Below are 19,734 nucleotides of genomic sequence, written 5' to 3'. Positions count from 1 at the left end.
TTATGAAAATAACCTGATCTCCCCAGGCCCCAAAAGGACTTTGGAAAGTCCCAGGGATCACCAAGCTACACTTTAAGAACCCTTGGTCTGGATACCCATTTTCTTCTCAGAGTTTCAGAAGTTTCTATAGCCTGCACCCTTGATTTTCATGCAAATAATATGTAGGTTAGATCTCTACGCATATTATTTCTTTATCTTTGTAGTTCTGTAGTCTTTAAGAGGCCCATTTCATCTAAGAATGTGGAACTTGATAATTTGATACATAAAATAACTCTGTACTAGAAATATTTTAGATAAGAAAAAGTTGACTATCCATAGTACTAACTTGTTTGTCATTCTGTTAACTTCAACTGCAAAATAGTGTATCTAAACCTCAATAAGGAAAGAACCAGAACTTTGAAAATCTTTACAGAGCTGGGGAGACAAAAATTAATAGCTCATGACTCAATTAGTAAGATAGGATTTGATGAAATCCTAGTGGTTTGGGTTAAACTCTGAAGGACTGGGGCACCTGTGTGGCTCAGTGGGTTAAGAGTCTGACTCTTGATTTTGGTTCAGGTCATGATCTCTGGGTTGTGGGACTGAGCCCCAAGTCAGGCCTGTGCTCAGTACAAGAATCTGCTTGAGTTTTCTCCCTCTGCTCCTCCCTCCACTCGCACACATTCTCTCAAATAAATACATAACCTTAAAAAAAAAAAAAAAAGAAAAAAAGAAAAGAAACTGAAGAATTAAACCCCCAAATAAGAAAAACCAGGGACTTAAACTCAACTTAGAATCACCTCATCCCTAGCTTCCTGGCAGTGAAAAGTAAATCTCTGGGAGAAGATATCAGCATTCAAAGACTCAGAGTATTTCTACAATTTTTCATAACAATGTCAATTACTTGAAAGAAATATCCAAATAGACTAGAAGGCACAATGTGACCAAAAACTGGAGAAATAATATAAAATGGAAACAAATCCATAGGATATCCTGATATTAGTTATCAGACACGGACTTTAAAATGGCAAAGATGAATGCATGTTAAGCAATAAAATGATAAGATTTCAATTTATTTATTTTATTTTATTTTATTTTTTATTTTAGGATAGTCACAGAGAGAGAGAGAGAGAGAGAGAGAGAGGCAGAGACATAGGCAGAGGGAGAAGCAGGCTCCATGCTCCGGGAGCCCGACGTGGGATTCGATCCTGGGTCTCCAGGATCGCGCCCTGGGCCAAAGGCAGGCGCCAAACCGCTGCGCCACCCAGGGATCCCAAATGATAAGATTTCAATAGAGAATTAAAAACTATATAAAAAGAACCAAGTGGAAACTCTAAGTTGAAAAATGAAACAGATGATATTAAATATTTACTAGATTAAACAGTGAATTAGACATAGCTGAAGAGAAAAACAGTTTCTCCTAAAAATTTTTTGGAGATAATACTGAATCTGTAAGTCAATATGGGAAGACCTGACATTTCACAACACTGAGCCTTCCAATCTATGAACATTGTGTCTCTCCATTTATTTAGGTTTACTTCCTCACAGGAAAGTTTGTAGAGCTCAGTGTACAGGTCTTGCATAACTTTTATCAAATTTATACCTAAGTACATCACATTTCTGATGCTAGTATAAATAGTATTGATTTTTCGATTTTGGTCATATATAGAAATGCAACTGATTTGCATGTGTGTACACACACCTGCAAAATGGTGGTTTTATTAAAACATAGGGACAGGACCCTTGGGCAGGAAGAGCTGTACTAGGGTTGTGAAGAATGGTTGAGTATATACTTTGAAGTTGGGGAGGGGGAGCAACTGATTTTTGTATACTGACCATGTATACAATAACCTTGGTCCCTTATCAATTTAAGAATTTTTATATATTCCATAGGTTTTCTGCAGAGTCCAGTATGTCATGTGTGAGGAGACTTTTAACTCTTCCTTTAGAATTTGAAGGGTTTTTCTTTTTCTTGCCTAGAAACTCCAATATAATGTTTAATAGAAGAGGACGGTAGACATCTTTGCTTTGTCTCTGATCTTAAGGGAAAAACATTTAGTCTTTCACCATTAAGTATGAGGTTAGCTGCAGGTATTCTTAAGATGCCCTTTATTAAGTTAAGGGTGTTTTCTTTTTTTTCTTTCCTGAGAGTTTTTATCAGAAATGAATGTTGGATTTTGTCAAATGCCCTTTCTCTACTTACTGAGATGATCTTATGGTTTTCCTATGTTAGTAGGTCAATAGAGTGAATTGCATTAATTTTCTAATGTTAGTCCAAACTTGCACTAACATAAACCTTATTAGGTCACATATCATTTTTACACATCGTTCAATTCAAATTGCTAAACTTTGTTTAGAACTTTGGCATCTGTGTTTGCGATAAATCTTTGTCATTTTCTTGTGATTTTGGTATCAGAGTAATTCTGGCCTCAAAGGAGTTGGGAATTACCCCCTCTTCTATTTCATGGGTGTATTTGGGGGGAAATGGATATTTTCCTCCTTCAATATTTGAAAGAATTCACCAGAAAGTCGAGTTTGGCATTTTCTGTCAGGAATATATGTAGGGGCACCTGGGTGGCTCAGTTGGTTAAGTCCCTGACTCATGATTTCAGCTCAGGTCATGATCTCAGGGTTCTGAGATTGAGCTCTGCCTGAGGCTCTGCACTCAGCACAGAATTGGCTTGAGATTTTTCTCTCCCCCTCAACCCCTCCCCTGACTTGCATGTGCTCTCTCTCGAATAAATAAATCTTAAAAATATATATATCTATAGAATCTGTAGTCACATCATTTCTCTCATTCCTAATATCAGCAATTTATGTCTTTTTTCCTCATCAGTCTAAAGATTTATCAACTATATTGATCTCAGCGTTAACTTTCAGCTTCACTGACTTTCTCATTGGATTTTATTTTCTTTGCATTGATTTCTTCTCTAATCCTTTTTCATTTGTTTGAGTTTCACTTGCTATTATTTTTCTAACTTAAGGTGGAAGCTAAAGTCCTTGATTTGAATTCTTTTCTTTTCTAATATAGACATTCAATGATATAATTTTCCTTGTAAGTACTGCTTTACCCGATTCCCAGAAATTTTTGTTTTCATTTGCATTAAGTTCAATATACTTTTTTATTTCTTCTTTTTACATTTAAACCATTTTGTCTTTAAATAGATTTCATGGATTCAGTATATGGTTGGATTAAAAAACTGAATCTGATCAGGGTAACTGACAATTTATAATGAGTGTAATTATCAATATTGTGGTTTAAATCTACCATCCTATTGTTTTGTTTTGTTTTTTTCTATTTGTCCCGTTTATTGTTTGTCTCTTTGCTTCCTTCTTTTGGATAATTTTTGTGGCTACATTTTATCATCTTTGTTGTTTTATCAGTTATGATCTTTCCTTTTTATTGTTGCTATAGGGTTACAGTATACATTCTTATCAGTCTACTTTCAACTAATCTACACTATCTCACAGTGTAGTATTACATTAGAACTTTAGAGTAGTATGCTTACATTTCCCTCCTTCTATCCTTGATACTGTTATCAGACATTTCGCTTTACTTTTATTAACCACACAATACCTTGTCATTATTTTTGCTTTAAATCATTAATTACCCTTTAAGGATAATTTAAAATGAAAAAAAGCCTTATATTTGTTCACATATTTACCATTTTTGGTGCTCTGGTTACTTTTCATAGAAACATATTTCTATCTGGTACCATTTTCCATCTGTCTAAAGGCATTCTTTAACATTTCTTGTAGGGCAAGTCTGCTTGTGATGAATTCTTTCAGGCTTTCAAGGTCCGAAAAAGTTTTTATTTCATTTTTGCTTTTGAAAGGTATTTTTGCTGGGTATAGAATTCAAAGTTAAGTATTTTTCTTTCAGTACTTTAAAGATGCTAGTTACTCCACTGTCTCTGAATACTATTGTCTTTCGTCTTCTGTCTTTTAACTTTAGCTGCTTTAAGACCTTTCCTCAGCCACAGGTTTTAAGGAATTTATGATGTGTTTTGGTATAGTTTTATTTCTTATACTTAGAGGTTCATTGAGTTTCTTGGAAACTCTCTCTCTCTCTGGAGACACTGTCCTGTGCTGCCTAATATCTAATATTTGAAAAGAGTCTCATATTTTGTGTTTTTAGAATTTCAAATGGGTAAATCCAATCCCTATTATTCCATTGGCCAGAGGCAGAAGTTCATTTCAGGTATCTCATTTTTACCATATACAATTTTTATTTTTTGTATTTACTTAACTTTTAAATTCCATGACAAAAATGTTTCATCTATACATATAAAGTTACTAAAATTGTTTTATTTATCCCACCTCTTTAAATACACATTATGTGCATTTACAGAAAAAGGCAATTGGAAAACATTAATGGACTTAAATACAGCATGTAGGCAAAACACACTTACGTTTTCTAAACCTGTTTGATGATGATATACAAGGAAACTTGTTACAAATCATAATGCTTCCAATAATCTGTCAGGAAAAAAGATCACATTAATACCCCTTTACACTTCAACACAAACATATTCTCTGAGCCACCCTGGGAAAAAGTAATATTTGTTTTTATTCCCTGAAGTGATTATTAGTAGGTTTACACTTATTAAATATATCCTTAAAATTTTCGCCACTTTGGAAAATCATGAAGTTAGTAAGCTAGCTAGATTTCTTTTTTATTGGGTCAAATAGGGTACAAATGTTGTATATAAGGTACATAGTTTAAATCTTTGGGACAAGAGACTACGAGAAGATAAACAAGCCAGTAGACCTTCTATTCTTATACCACTAAAACTGTAGATCATAGCAGGTAGATGTATATAGCCACCCCATTACCAGAGAGATGTAAATTCTTCTGATAATTAATCTTTCTAAATTTTGTAGTAAGGTCAAAAATATAAAAACATTACACACAGCACACAAAGAATTACAGAAAATTAATGATATGAACCCTGAAACAAAATAATCCACACTTCTCATTTGGAAGGTAAGAAATGAAACTAATACTATAATGCTTAGGATCTAATATAAAATTTTCACTGATTTAAGTTGAATTATATTGATTGAAACTTTGCAGAGTAACTTTGCATGGTATTAATTCATGAGATAATCAGTAGATACACAGCTATAGTCAAGTCTTATAAACCCCTAAACGTTTTCATAGGTTAAGTGAAATCAGCTAAAAAATACCAAACAGGAGTAGAGATTTGTGAGAAGTACAAAACACATAAATGCAATAGATATATAATGTAATCTGTGCAATTCAAAATCCCCCAAAATTCCTTATGAAATGTACAAGTAATAAATAATAGTCATACTTGACTTGATATCAAGTTAACAAAATAATGAATCAACCTTGTGTTTTACTAGTCAATTGCTTAGAAACACCAACTGCCACTTTAAAATTACCTTTACCATAAAAATAGAAGGCATATCAAACTCTTTAATAATCAAACATCCAAAAAAATTTGGAAGGCAATTGTCAATCAAAAATATTATCTGTTAAAAAAAAGGTGATTAAAAAACATACATAACCTATTTTTTTTTTGCACAATTTTCTTTTCTTATGAAAAAGGGCACTTAGTGTATAGCTAAAGCTTTCAGAAAATAAAGATTCTGTTGACTTTTCTATTAGGCAGATGACATGTTGTACAGTTTTTTAATATAAAAATATATAAATATTTTTGAGTCAGTGAAGGTGAAATAAGTGGTTGGTGTAAAAATCCCATCACCATTTTACTTGAAAAAAACCTTTTTGTCCCCCAAAGACCATGAAAACAATACTGATTCCAGGCAGTTCTGTGTTGCCCGAAGCTTCCCAAATTATAAAACACTGCAGTATTCAATGAAATTTCAAAAGTGGGCCCGTAGTCTTTTGTTTTCTTCTCGTAGTCTTTCAATTTCAGCCACTAAACCTTCATTCACTGAGTATCTTTCCAGCAAAGAGTGCATTTCATTCTAGAAAAGGGGAAGAATGCTTTTGAAATCATTGGTATTTCACATTTGGTAAGCAAGCTGTTTTACATACATTCAGCTATCATTTCTGTCATGTTCAATTAACTAGCTGAATGGTATTTCTTGTACTTAACCATCCTTACTACTTTGTTAATATAAATGAAAGATCACTGGTAAAAGTTATATATTTGGAAGGCTTATATTTGCAAATGTGGGAAACTTTTAGCTTACTTATTAAAATAAATAAATAAATGAATGAATAAATAAATAAATAAATAAATAAATAAACAAGCAAGCAAGCAAGCAAGCCGTGGAAAAGTAGCCTTAACCAGAATAAGTTAAAAAGAAGGGTGACTAGTTAAAATCTCTTTTACTTATTAAATTTCTAACACACCCTCTTTGTTTATCCTAACAACTAGATATAATAAAGCAAAAACATATGACTTTTTAATGGACTTTTTAGATCCACAACTCTAAACTCATTTAAATAAAATATGTCATACTTACCAGTTGCATGTGAAACTGTTTAATCATCTCCACTTGCAAATTCACAATGTCCCTATGGCATGCTTCTCTAAGGAAGAACGTAAAATACTTGGTAAAATTATAATGGTTTCACCAATTCTAGATCATTCAAAAAACTGGCTAAACTTTTCTCATTGTTTCAAATTATTGGATGTTAGTAATAATAATACTATTAGTAAAAAATACCAATGCACCTAGAATTTATTTACTATGTACTAGGCATTGTTCCTTGTACTTTAAATGGAAGAACTTATTTAATCTTTACAATTAGGTGCAATTATTACCTCCATTTTACCAATGAAGGAACTGAGCCATAGAGCAGTTAAAACTTATCTAAACAAGCAGCGAATGTTGGAGCTAGTATACAAATCCCAACTGTATACCTATACAGTTTTCATACTACACATTCCTTAATGTAGAAACTGTCATCAAGGAAAGACACACGTTTATATTATAATAATTATATTATTATATTATAATAATATAGGTAATTTACTAGGTTACAATGTTTTAACTATTATCAATGTTTTGGCTATTAAAAAAAATACTTCCAGTAGAATGCTGAAGGGTTATTTGGGTGCTTATACTATAGGTTACACTATAAAAGGTTACACTATAAAATTAATTCATTCATGCCTACAAAAGAATACATGAAAATTATGAAGTATAATAATAAAAGAATCAGTTACCCACCACACAATTTATGAGCTAGAACATTACCAAAATTACAGAAGCTTCCTCTGTGCTCCTTTCTGACTCTATCACTTAACATAGAAGCAGCCCAGGAAAGAAGTCACTATTCTGATGAATTTTGTTTAAAAAATGTTTTTAAAAAACTGTGTAACATAGAAGCTGCAATCAATATATTTTCACTATGCTTGGTTTTGAGCATTACAAAAATACCACATCCTATTTAGTACTGAGTAGTGTACATTTAAGAAATTAACTCAATATCATGTTTTCAATATTCATATTTTATATATTTGTAAGCCACTGATCTGTATCAGTGTACAGATTCTCCTGTCAATTGACATTAGGATTTTAGGATTGTTTTCACCATCTTACTATTACAATGTTGTTATAAACAATCATATATATAATTTCCCAATCCACATGCACCCATATCTGTAGATGATATACCCAAGAGTAGATATGCTGAGTTAAAGGTATGATCCAGATGTATCCTTACTTAGTTTTACAAAATAATGCAAACTATTTGCGAAGTGGTAGTATCAGTGGACATGCTTGTCAGTAGCATAACACAATTCCTCTTGCTCTGTATCCACACCAAGACTTGGTCTTGCCAGATTTTTTACATTTTCCCATCTAATGGGTGTGAAAAATCTGTTGCATTTTCAGTTCTCTGATTAACTATAGGATTGAACATCTTTCCTGATGTTCATAGACCATTCCTCTTCTGTGAAATGCTTGTCCATGTCTTTTAACCTTGCTTTTCTATTGAATGTCCTTTTTTAAAAAATATTTTATGGGGATCCCTGGGTGGCTCAGTATTTGAGTGCCTGTCTTTGGCTCAGGGTGTGATCCTGGAGTCCCGGGATCGAGTCCCACACAGGGCTCCCTGCATGGAGCCTGCTTCTACCTCTACCTGTGTCTCTCATGAATAAATAAATAAAATCTTTAAAAATATTTTTATTTATTTATTTATTTATTTATTTATTTATTTATTTATTTGAGAGAAAGAGCACAAGCAGGGGGAAGGGCAGAGACAAGCAGACTCCCCACTGAGCAGGAAGCCCAACACAGGGCTCGATCCCAGGACCCTGAGATCATGACCTGAGCTGAAGGCAGACATTTAACTGACTGAGCCAACCAGGTGCCCCTTGAATGTCTTTTTTTCTTTTTTGTTTCTGAGAGTTCTTTACATTAAATGATCCTTTGTTGGATATATGAGACCTGCAGATAGATTTTTGTCCTTTCACTTTGTTAATGGTGTCTTGTAATGAGTAGTCCTTATCAACGTTCTCTAATGACTGACGTAACAACACAATCAAATTTGCCAATCTTCTTTTATTGGTAGTGTATCCTCTTATGTTTTAATAACTTTTCTACCCTAAAGTCACATATAAATTCTCTTACAATGCCTAAAATTTCACCCTTTAAACTTTTATGCTGGGTAGAATTGATTTTTTTAATATCAGGGAATAGGGATCTATAGTTTTCTCTATCACATATCAGATTTCTATATATGCCCAGGTTTTGCTCTCGTCCATTTGATTCCTCTGGGCAATTTGTCCATCCTGTGCTAATGCTACACTATTGTAATTATAGCTTAAAGATTAAGCTTACCCATCTGACAAACAAGTCCCCTTCAACCTTGTTCTTCTCTAGAGTGTCTTGGTTATTCCTGGATCTTTTCTTCTTTCACATAAATTTTGAAGTTATCCTATCATCGTCTTCCAAAAAGCACAGTTGGGATTTGATTGAATTTGTACTCAATCTACAGACCAATTTAGAAGAACTGACATCTTCATATCTTTCCATTTATTTGTTAATGCTTACTAATAAATTATTAACTGTTTTTCTACAAACATCTTTACTATCTTTGGTCAGATTCATTCCTAAGTATCTTACTTTTTCTGCTACAACTATAATTTTTTTTTTTTAAATTCTCTTCTGCTTTCAAGTATGACAAAAGCTGGATTTAAAACAATAAACTGGGGGCACCTGGGCGGCTGAGTCGTTTAAATGGCTGCTTTCAGCTCAGGTCATAATCTCAGGGTCCTGGGATCTAGCCCTGAGGTGGGCTCCCTCCTGAGCAGGGAGTCTACTTTTCCCTCTCCCTCTGCCCCTCCCCATAGCTTGTGCTATCGCAGTCTCTCAAATAAATAAAATCTTAAAAAAAAACAAAACAAACTGAAAGTATCAAAGAACCACTAAGGTGGTCAGGATCTGATGGGCTATGGTCTTGCAAAGAAGGGAAGTTGGGTAGGTAAGCCCCACATTTACCTCTGCTTTTCCCTCTGTGGGAATGTGTTTATTATACAGTTTTCCCTCTGGGGAAAAGAGGCTGAAGTGAAAACAGAAGCCTGGAGTTTGAGAGAGTCTCACTGGGTTGGGGAGTGCTAGGGTTTGCGACAGCAAAGCAGCCAAGGCTTCAAGGTACCAAGAAGGTACCTGCAGAAAAGTAAACCTAAAACTGCAATCTCCCCCTCAAGATATCTGTTGACTCCTCAGCAATGCCTATACTGGGTTAGACAGCAGAAAAACAAACATAAAGCAGCAACTAGGGTAGACAAAGATTTTGGCAGCCTTGTGATGCTGGGGAAATAGAGGCCAAAGTTCAGGACCCACCAAGGTAAAAAGACCCGGTGAATACTCCAGATATTCAGTTGACATTCTACAAGGGCAGAGACTAAATGCTAGGAATAAAGGCAAATCAGAAATAAACTAGCCGTAAGAAAACCTGAAAGCCAGCAAGTATAGGAACAAAGTGATCTGCCTGCCAGAGGAAACTGGAATCTTCTTGAAAGATAATAAAAGTAGACCCACAGACTTCTGCTTAGGAAGTAATCTCTCCAGCTCTCAGAGTGAGGACAAGGCAGATAACCTATAAAATCATACATTTTTAAATTCAACTTGAGAGTGCAAAGAAATCTAAATGAATGTGATGAGTCCCTCCTAGAAGAGAGACCCATGGCTTTTCATCCTCAATAGAGCAGGGGGTGGAGGGTTGGACAGTGGCTGTTGATAGGGTCAGGAGAACTAACTGCAATTTTTATAGGTTTCTGAAGGCCAAGTAGGATTGGCACAACAGTTTAGAATCAAACAGTTTAGAATCAAACAGTTTAGAATCCAAGGAGTCCTAGCCACAAAAACAGTCTCCGTCCACTCACCAACTGTTTGCCACAGGCCTTCACTGAGTGCTTAGGTAAACAACTAGGGGAAGGGCAGGGGGCTGAGAGAGACACGGTAGGGCAGAAATGCACAGGGCCTGTGAAGTCCACGGGCTGTGGAAACTGAGAGTAACCTGCCTGAAGCACTCCAGACCCTTGTGCAGATAGCAGCCTCCACAGCTGAGGAAGGACAGCTGATAGAGCCCCTCCACACCTCCTCCGTTCCTCCACTGTACGGTGTAGCTATGCAAGACTTACTGTAGGTTGAAATCAGAGTGAGTGAATTTATAGAACCCTTTGAGCCACTCTGGGTCTGCACTGAGTCCCAAGCAGGGGCTGCCTATGGTTCATGGAGGGGCAGAATAGTTGAGAACAGCCCTACTCACCCCTACTCCCCAGGTGCAGGTAGGTATGCAAGACATGCTGAAAGCCGAAGGCAGGGCAGCACTGTCTTTCCCAATCTGCCCCAGCACAAGAGCTGTCTCCCTTTCCAACACTGCTTTACTCACACTATATTAAGGTCAGCTGTACCCAGACAATTCTCTTTTGCCACATTTATACATTCCTGAAAAACCTCATATTCTTTAAAATTATATATTGAAAATAGCAGGACTAGATTTTTAAAAATGTAGCGTGTAACAGAATATTATCAGCCATAAAAAAAAGAAAATCGTGTACTATGCAATATGCAACATGGACAAACCTAGAGGACATTATGCTAAATGAAACAAGCCAGTCACAGAAGGACAAATACTGAATGATTCTACTTATATGAGATCTCTAAAACAGTCACACTCATGGAAGCAAAGAATAGAATAGTAGGTATCAGGGGTTGAGGAGAACAGGAAATAGAAAGTAGACAAATGGCAAATACAAAATTTCAGTTTGACAAAATGAGTAATTTTTAGGGATCTGCTGTACAATATTGTGCCTAAAGTTAGCAATACTGCATTGTAGAGCTAAAATTTATTAAGAGGTTAGATCTCATTGTAAATGTTTTCACCACAATAAAACTAATAGAAGAAAGAAAGAAAAAGAGAGAGAGAGAGAGAGAAAGAGAAAGAAAGAAAGAAGAAAGAAAAAAGAAAGAGAGAAAGAAAGAAAGAAAGAAAAAGAAAGAAGAAAGAAAGAAAGAAAGAAAGAAAGAAAGAAAGAAAGAAGAAAGAAAGAAAGAAAAAGAAAGAAAGAAAGAAAAAGAAAGAAAGAAAGAAAGAAAGAAAGAAAGAAAGAAAGAAAGAAAGAAAGAAAGAAAGAAAGAAGGAAGAAAAAGAAAACGGGCCTAACAGGACTTAAAGAAAAAGGATTGGAGCAGACTACCTAAAATTTATGCAACTTTGTAACCAGAGAGAGCATTAATAAAAACAATTAAACCCTAGTAAAAATACTAGCATAGTTTAAATAATGAATAATCAATGACTAGTTGATCAATAATCAATAATGAATTAATCAATAAACAAACCCTAGTAAAATACTAGCATTGTTTAAATGGTGAGGTAATCATGAGGTAAGAAAAAAGAAGAAAGGATTGGGGCTGTCAAGGCTGGAGGCAAGGATAAAATATCCAAAGGTGGGGAACAATCACAAAGTAAGTCCTTCCAAACATTTTGTGTTTTTTGGCACAAAGCCAAAGCAGGTTAAAAGGAAGGGAACAGGAAGAGATGGGCACTGACAGGGGGTTTGCTGCCTTCAGCTATGTTCATATACTTTGTTCATGTACTTTGTCTTAGCAACTATTATGTGAACCGACACAATTCCTCACCATCGTTGTCATCACTGTCCTATTTCCCAGTCACAAATGAATTAATCCACATTAAAGAATACATACCTTAACCAGACACATTGTACCTACCATAACTCAACTATAAGGCCTTTGTGGGCAGATTACTTATATTTGTATCTCTAGTATGCAGTACATATACTAGGCATGTTGTAAATGTCAAAAATGATTATCTTACTTTAAAAATACACTGTTAACATGCAAAAATATTTTTTCAAAACACTTCTTTAAAACAGGCTCTCATATGGAGCCCATTGTGGGGCTTGAACTCACGAATCCTGAGGTGAGCTGAGATTAAGAGTCATTCAACCGACTGCACCCATGCAGGTGCCCCAATAACACTTTTAACATTTAAAAGAAACATGCACCAGGGCACCCAGGTGGTGCAGTCAGTTGAGCATCTGACTCTTGATCTCAGGGTTGTAAAATTGAGCCCCATGTCAGGCTCCACACTTAGTCCCCACCAAGTCTGCTTGAGAGTCTCTCTCTCTCTCTCTCTCTCTCTCTCTCTCCCTCTACCCCTCCTGCTTGTGCTCTCTCTCTAAAATCAATCAATCAATCTTAAAAAAAAAAAAAAGGAAAAAAGGAACCTGCACCAACAAAAGCTGTACATCTTAACTAGCATTGTTGCTCAGATATATTCCAAATCAGAGCAAGAATACTAAGTAACTACACATCAGAAAAGGAAAAAACACGCACAAAAGATTCTAATAATTGAAAATAGCTTCCAATATATATTGAGATGATAGGTAAAAGGAAGCAACAGTGTTGAACACATTCTTAGCAAAAAAATTTTTATTCACTATTATATTCTGATGCATTGCTTCAAAATATTCAGAATTCCTTTAAAAAATTCCTTCTCTACTACATTATTACACATAGCATACTTAACAGGTGATCTATAAATATTTCAGGTAAGAATATCATTGGGAATTACCAGAATCTGTTCAAATTTTGATGATAAAAAAAAACCATGATGGCAGCCTGCCTGCTACACTGCCCTGCCAAGCTATCTAATAACTGCCCTAGGTAAATGTACTTTTTCCTGGCTGATATTCAATAAATCCAGTACAACAAGATCAACAAAACTCATCATGCTTTCTATTGTTTTTATGAACCCCAAAACCTAGGCAAAAGTAGCAACTGTCAATATTACTTATGGTTCTGGTTTTACATCTAATAAAAAAAGCCAGGTAATGTCTAGATAGAAAGAGCAATTTCTCAATTACTAACTACCTGAAGTCATCCAATGTCTCCTGTATCATGTTCTGAATAAAACGGATTTGAACAGATGTCAATGGTGCATTTGGCCGATTATTTCCAATGGTATCAGCTATTTTTTCTGAGAGTGAACTGGCAACTCCAGCAGTGACAGAGGATGCTATCTTTGGATCTAAAATAAGTAATGGAGAAAATATTAATAGTCAGCTTAAACTAAGAGACCTCAAACATTTGTAAATAAGATTTGGCATGAGAAGACTTGAAAAACTGGTAAAGAATAGTGTTCCTGTGACATTTAGAAAAACTCAATGTCTGGAATACAAATATTAGAAACTTTCCATGACATTATTTCTAATAGTCATTCATTTCTCTCTCTATATATATATAAACTGCCAAATGTCTAATATAATAACATACGACAGAGGGATTAATCTTGAAGAATCTTAGAACCATTTACTCTTATAAAAAATGAATGTGACATGCTTTATCACAAACTAGATAAACCAAGACTATTAAAAATAAACAGAAGGAATATAGGAGTAAAGTACCGCTACAAGCAAAGCCCCAATGTTTATACTAATGCAATATATCCACAGAAACCTTAAAATATAAATCTATATAAAAGAGTTACTTCTATACAAAGAGTTTCTATAGATAACTTGTATAACTGAACATAATATCCCATTAAATGTGATCAAGTTTTTGGGATCTATGGCATGAACTCTACACAGGACTTCAGTATGGATTGGGGGGGGGGGACAATTTCAAGTAGTTAATGACTCATTTTCAAAGGGTCCTACATTATATTCCTATTTGTATCATATTAGATCAAGACCCTTATACATTGGATTGAAAATCAAATTCACACCAAGAGTATCAAATCAATGTCGAGTTTAACCATTCATAAACATGTCATTGTCCTCTAGTAAGAGATTCACAGTAGACAAGCCTCGTCAAGTTTAAACTCTTATTTCCTTAGCCTATGATCACTGTTTATTTATTCCTTCAAGTTAAATGGTGGGAGTTTTCAACTTAACACTTTCAAATATCAGGAGGTTTTATGTACTTACTTGGAGTTGAAGATCCAATGAGGTGGGGTTCATATATGAACTGGGCTTCAATTTCTTTCTCTGGCTTTTCAAATTTCTCAGGACTTCTTGTTTGGTTAGATGACGGAGAGGTGTTCAGATTTCCAGTTTCAGTACCAGAAATCAACTTTGCAAACTTTACATTTAAAATAAACAATATATCAATTCTGGTGTTATCATTATTATACACATAACTTGTATCTACTTTTATTTTTTCTAGCAGAGTCAAAAAAACGAAGAATAAGAAGGGATATAGAAGGAAAAGACACTGCTAGAAAAGGGGCAAAATAAATCAAGTTTACTAATCAAAAATAATTTCAATGATAACATAAGGAAAAGCTCATTTGCTAAGCATCTGCTTTTGTGTCACTGAAAATGACACACACACACACACACACACCAAAAAAAAAAATCCCCAAACTCATGTGATAACCAGCCAGAAATATTAAAAAAAATACGTCAGAAGACATTTTTGTACTTCTTAAATATCTTTTCAATATCATTCTAAAATATCAATATGAAAATGTGACAGACGTGGCCTTGCTGGTAACATCTGGTAACATCTGTCCATTCTAAGTCCTTACTTGGCTATTTTGGATACTGTATTATAGCTGAAGGTAATGAAGATGTATACATTCTTAGCACCACCAATTAGGTCTAAGACTTAGAGTAAATGACTTGACCAGTAACTTGTGCTTTCTGCTGCAACGGAAATAAATTCTAAAAAAACTCAGGTATGAACTAGGTCAGGTACCTTGTCTTAGAAAAAAAAAAACAGTGTAAGTTTGTATCTGCTGTTACCACCAACATTTCCATAGACGGATTTTCAAAAGTATTTAGTTTTTAACATGTGACTTCATGATTTAAGAGTATTTTTCTCCTTGATAGGTGTACAGGACTGTCAATAATTAGGACATATCCCCCAACAGTTGCCTGCTTTCTCTCTCATGATGAGCTTCATCATATGCTTGCTACTAACAAAGGCACACAGTGAGTTCAAGTACTATTTTTAGGCAGATACCTGTTTGAGGGAGTCCTTAGGTTCCTGTTTTCCCAGATACACTTTCTTAGATTCAGCTGTCAGATCATGATTTTCATTTTCTTCCTTCCCTGGAGATCCCATAAAGACATTAAGAGGACTAGAATGCAATACTGAAGTGCTTGAAGCTACTGGATTTTTTCTTGGAGGAAGGACTGAATTCAATTGTGGTAGAAAATCAATGGCTGAAAAAGAGGAGAAAAAAACTATTCGCATATGGTGGTTTTCCTCAATGTTGGATATTTAAGAAAAGCACTTAACATGACCGACAGGTTGATATGGTAGAAAGACATGCAATCTGGATTCAGGAGGCAAGTTCATTTGTCAGCTCTACTCCTTACTTGATGTATACAAAATCTTAGGCAAAAATCACAAAACTCTTATTTCCTGATCAGTAAATGTCAATAATGATATCCATCACCCTGAGTGGTGAGACTAAAGAGAGATACTATGTAAAACCACTTTGAAAACTGCAAAGCCTAATGAATGTTTTAGTTAATATCATTAGTTTTTGATAACTGAAAATTGTTAATTTGGTATGTATCTGTAGTTTACATAGGTAGTCAGCCTCTAAGATGATTCTGAATGATCCCTGCCTGCTGGCATGGATCCATGCTCTCATGTAATTCCCTCCCTTTGAATGTGGGCAGGACTTAGTAACTTGCTTCTAACAAAGAGAATACAGCAAAAGCGGTGGGATGTCACTTCCAAGATTAGGTTACAAACGCGCAGTGGCTTCCATTTTGAGTGCTGTCTCTGACTATTTCAATTGAGGGAAGCCAGCTGCCATGTTGCTAACTGCCCTGTAAGAGAGGTCCACATGGGAAAGAATTGGTATCTTCTGCTAACAGCCACATGTATGTGCTTCGAAGAAGATCCTTGCCCAGTCGAGCCTTGAGATGACTGCAGCCCTGTTGACATCCTGATTAAAGCATCAGAAGAGACCTGAAGCCAAAGGCACCCAGCTTAGCTGTGCTCAGACTCTTAACCCAGAATTATGAGATGATAAATGTTCTTTTCAGTTTCAAAATGTTGGGAGTAATTTGGGGGCATCTGGGTGGGGCATTCAGTTAAGAATTGACCCTTGGTTTTGGCTCATGTCGTGATTTCAGAGTTGTAAGATCAAGCCCTTATGTCTAGCTCTGTGCTCAATGCAGAGTCTGCTTGAGATTCTCTTTCCCACTCTCTCTAATCCTCCCACTCGTGCTCTCTCTCTCTCTCTCTCCAAAATTAATAAATAAACCTTTTTTTTAAAATGTTGGGGTAATTTGTTACATATCAATAGACAACATAAACATTAAAACAACTTTTAATTTTTATAAAAATACTTCTCAATAGTTCTTACCATCTTTGCCTATGGACTCATCACCTCCCTTGTTAACCACAGCATCTATAATAAAATTAGAAAATCAAATTTTTAAAATTGTGAAAAAAAAGCCATAGCAACTTAAGCTTCCTATTCATTCCCCCAGAGAGTTAGATTTTAAGAAGGGAAATCTGAGTGAAGTTACAGCTGAGACTCATAAACTTCATTTTTCTTTCTTTCAGCTTTATGCATAGCAACAAATATGAAAAGTAATTCTATGGTATAGCATCATTTAATGAGACAGCAAGGTATACTAGAAAAGCACTGCAGAAGGCTCCAGAAATCTATAATACAATTCTGGCTATACCACTTAATAGTTTTATAACCTTAGACAAGTCTTTAATATAATTAAACTTCAGTTTCTGCATCTATATAATGAGAATAACATCCTGTTGATCTCATAAGATTGTTTTGAGGAGCAACTGAAACAACATAAAAATAGTTTGTAAGCATTACAATGATATAAAAAACAAGAGTTTATTAATATTTATTTTAATAGCAGAATATGTATAAGAATATTCCAATACTATAATACTATTTATTTACCAATTAACAACCAAAAATTGCTTCACTCCATTTTAGCAAATAAAAAAACAGGCAAAAGCCATAAAAAAAAATCCAAGAGAAATTCAAATGGCCAATAAATTATCATACATTATTACCATAGTAGTAGGAGTATCATCCACTCCTCTATCTGCATGTGTGGGCAATATATATATATATATATATATACACACACCTAGTAATCACACAACATATATACACTTTTAGAAGTTATTAGTTTTCTCCAAACAAAAACGGAAGATGAAGAAATTGAGGGACAGACTAATAAGCCTTTTACCTAGGAGAGTTGCATTCATAAACCTCTTGACAATGAAAACTAGTACTATATTTAGTATCCATGCTTATTAACAATATGAAATACTAATAAATGAAGGGCATATAACTCAAATTCTAATCATATTTTTAAAAAGTAAAGAGGAATTTCTATCCTTTACTCATTTCTCTTAAAAACTACTAACGAGGGGATCCCTGGGTGGCTCAGCGGTTTGGTGTCTGCCTTTGGCCCAGGGCACTATCCTGGAGTCCCGGGATCGAGTCCCACGTCGGGCTCCCGGCATGGAGCCTGCTTCTCCCTCTTCCTGTGTCTCTGCCTCTCTCTCTCTATCATAAATAAATAAATAAATCTTAAAAAAAACTACTAACGAGGAATTCATTTATAGCTCAAACACTTTTAAAAAGCCCCTTCCTACATTCTTCAATTCAGAGAACCCCAGGGGTTCTCATAAGCCAAAGCTCACAGATGGTTACTAACCTCCAAAACCTTCCTCAACTCCAGCCCAGGCCACTTTTCCCTCCTTTGCCCATGTCTTTCCTCTCTTTATTCTTTAACTATGTAGTCTGACCCCTCTTCATCCCGAAAGAAAGGAATCCTCTCTCTTTCATTAATTGGAAGATAGGGGAATCTGACCTGGCAATGAGAGTAGTCATTTTTAGGCCAGGGTAAGGCAGAAGAAACTAAAGAATCCTGTGCCATCACATATATATTGATTCTCTCTGATTATGAAATCAACTGTAGAAAATTTGAAAAACAGATGACTTTAAAGGAAAAAGTGAAATTTTATAAGATCATGAGTGGATATAACAATTTATACATCCTGCTTACTGTTGACATTTAGATATATTTCAGAGTTCCATCCACTATTATAAAAAAAAAAAAAAAAACAAACAGTGCATACAAATCTTTGTGGGATTCTCTGAATATGTTCTACATAAATTTATAGAAATGGAATTAACAGGCCAAAGAGTATGAATACTTAACCTACCAAATTATGCCCTAGAAATTTACTCATATTGTTAGTAATACTGCTATTAGCAGTCAGACTACCCAATTAATGGAAATAGTATGACCATCAGTTTCAAAAAGACACAGCCAAACAATGTACCTAGTTCATACAGTATTAACAAAGATAGGTAATGTTTCTATTTATCAAAATGGTAAAGTTTTTTTATGTTTTTGTTTTCCTTCTAATGGCAACATATCCTAGCAATGGGGGAAGAGGGGGGAGAGAGGGAGGGAGAGAGAGAGAGAGAGAGAGAGAAGGATAGAGTATGTGTGTGTGTGTGGTTAGTGTAAAAGATGAGGCAATCTATCACCTAGCCAAATTTCTTCATGAAAACAATGAATAAATATCAATTAGATACTAATAATCAAAAAACAATTTTTTTAGATTAGAAAGATATTTTTTGCCTAACAAAATACCCAAGATTTTAAGATTTACTTAGAAGTAGGATACAGTTAAAAAATTGCCTAAAGAGACAAAACTTCCTTTAAGAAACTTCTGTGGAAATTAAAATGCTAACTTGAGAGCTATTTGCATAGTTCCCATGTGAAAATGACAAGCATATACTTCAGAATGGTAACATCTGAAATATCAGGGCAAAGGAAAAGATACCACCCCAGGGACTAAGAAAATTAGCAACTGTCATGAACAGAATCAGACTGAAGCTATTACCCAAATCTTTCAGCTAGAATAAAAATGTAATGAATGCCAGCAAGAGAAAACATGATCCTCTGATCTGAACAGACTTACCATCTCTGATAGGTGAGAACATATCACCTAAACTACTTTTCCTGGTATCATCAAAGCTGAAGAAATCCTGATTTTTCCCACTGTCCGTTTCCTTAGATATAATATCAGTGTTTATGCTTCGAGGCAAACCTTACAGGAAAATTAGATATGAAAATAATTGTTACTACATCAAAATGAATTTATCATCAGAAGCTAGGCTCTATAAACTAATGCATTACCCAAATTATTGGTAATAATTGGTATTATTATTACAACTGTCAGTACCATGAAAAGAAAACAAGGTAATAACAGCTTAGTTAACCATGATTTTCATGGAATGAAGGGCTCCTCAAAAGC

The 19,734-nt window shown here is 34.9% G+C and overlaps 1 protein-coding gene across 4 annotated transcripts in view; it reads right to left on the bottom strand.

The window, feature by feature from the left end:
* Nucleotides 1-4,188: 4,188 nt before the first annotated feature.
* The window catches only part of NEDD1 (NEDD1 gamma-tubulin ring complex targeting factor), a 46,610-nt gene continuing 31,064 nt past the window's right edge, over nt 4,189-19,734 (bottom strand). For all 4 annotated transcript variants that reach the window (XM_026013065.2, XM_026013062.2, XM_026013064.2 and 1 more), the window contains exons 9-15: nt 19,399-19,527; nt 16,784-16,828; nt 15,421-15,623; nt 14,382-14,535; nt 13,327-13,483; nt 6,442-6,508; nt 4,189-5,937 (exon numbers count right to left, since the gene is read on the bottom strand). In XM_026013065.2, the coding sequence (XP_025868850.1) occupies nt 5,833-5,937; nt 6,442-6,508; nt 13,327-13,483; nt 14,382-14,535; nt 15,421-15,623; nt 16,784-16,828; nt 19,399-19,527 (860 nt within the window). In that variant the 3' untranslated portion in view covers nt 4,189-5,832. The remainder of the gene's footprint in view (nt 5,938-6,441; nt 6,509-13,326; nt 13,484-14,381; nt 14,536-15,420; nt 15,624-16,783; nt 16,829-19,398; nt 19,528-19,734) is intronic.

Source organism: Vulpes vulpes, chromosome 10 (assembly GCF_048418805.1).
Source record: "Vulpes vulpes isolate BD-2025 chromosome 10, VulVul3, whole genome shotgun sequence".
In the NCBI taxonomy this organism is placed as follows: Eukaryota; Metazoa; Chordata; class Mammalia; order Carnivora; family Canidae; genus Vulpes; species Vulpes vulpes.
Note: the sequence above shows the minus strand (reverse complement) of the source record. Positions and strands in the feature narration are given on the sequence as shown.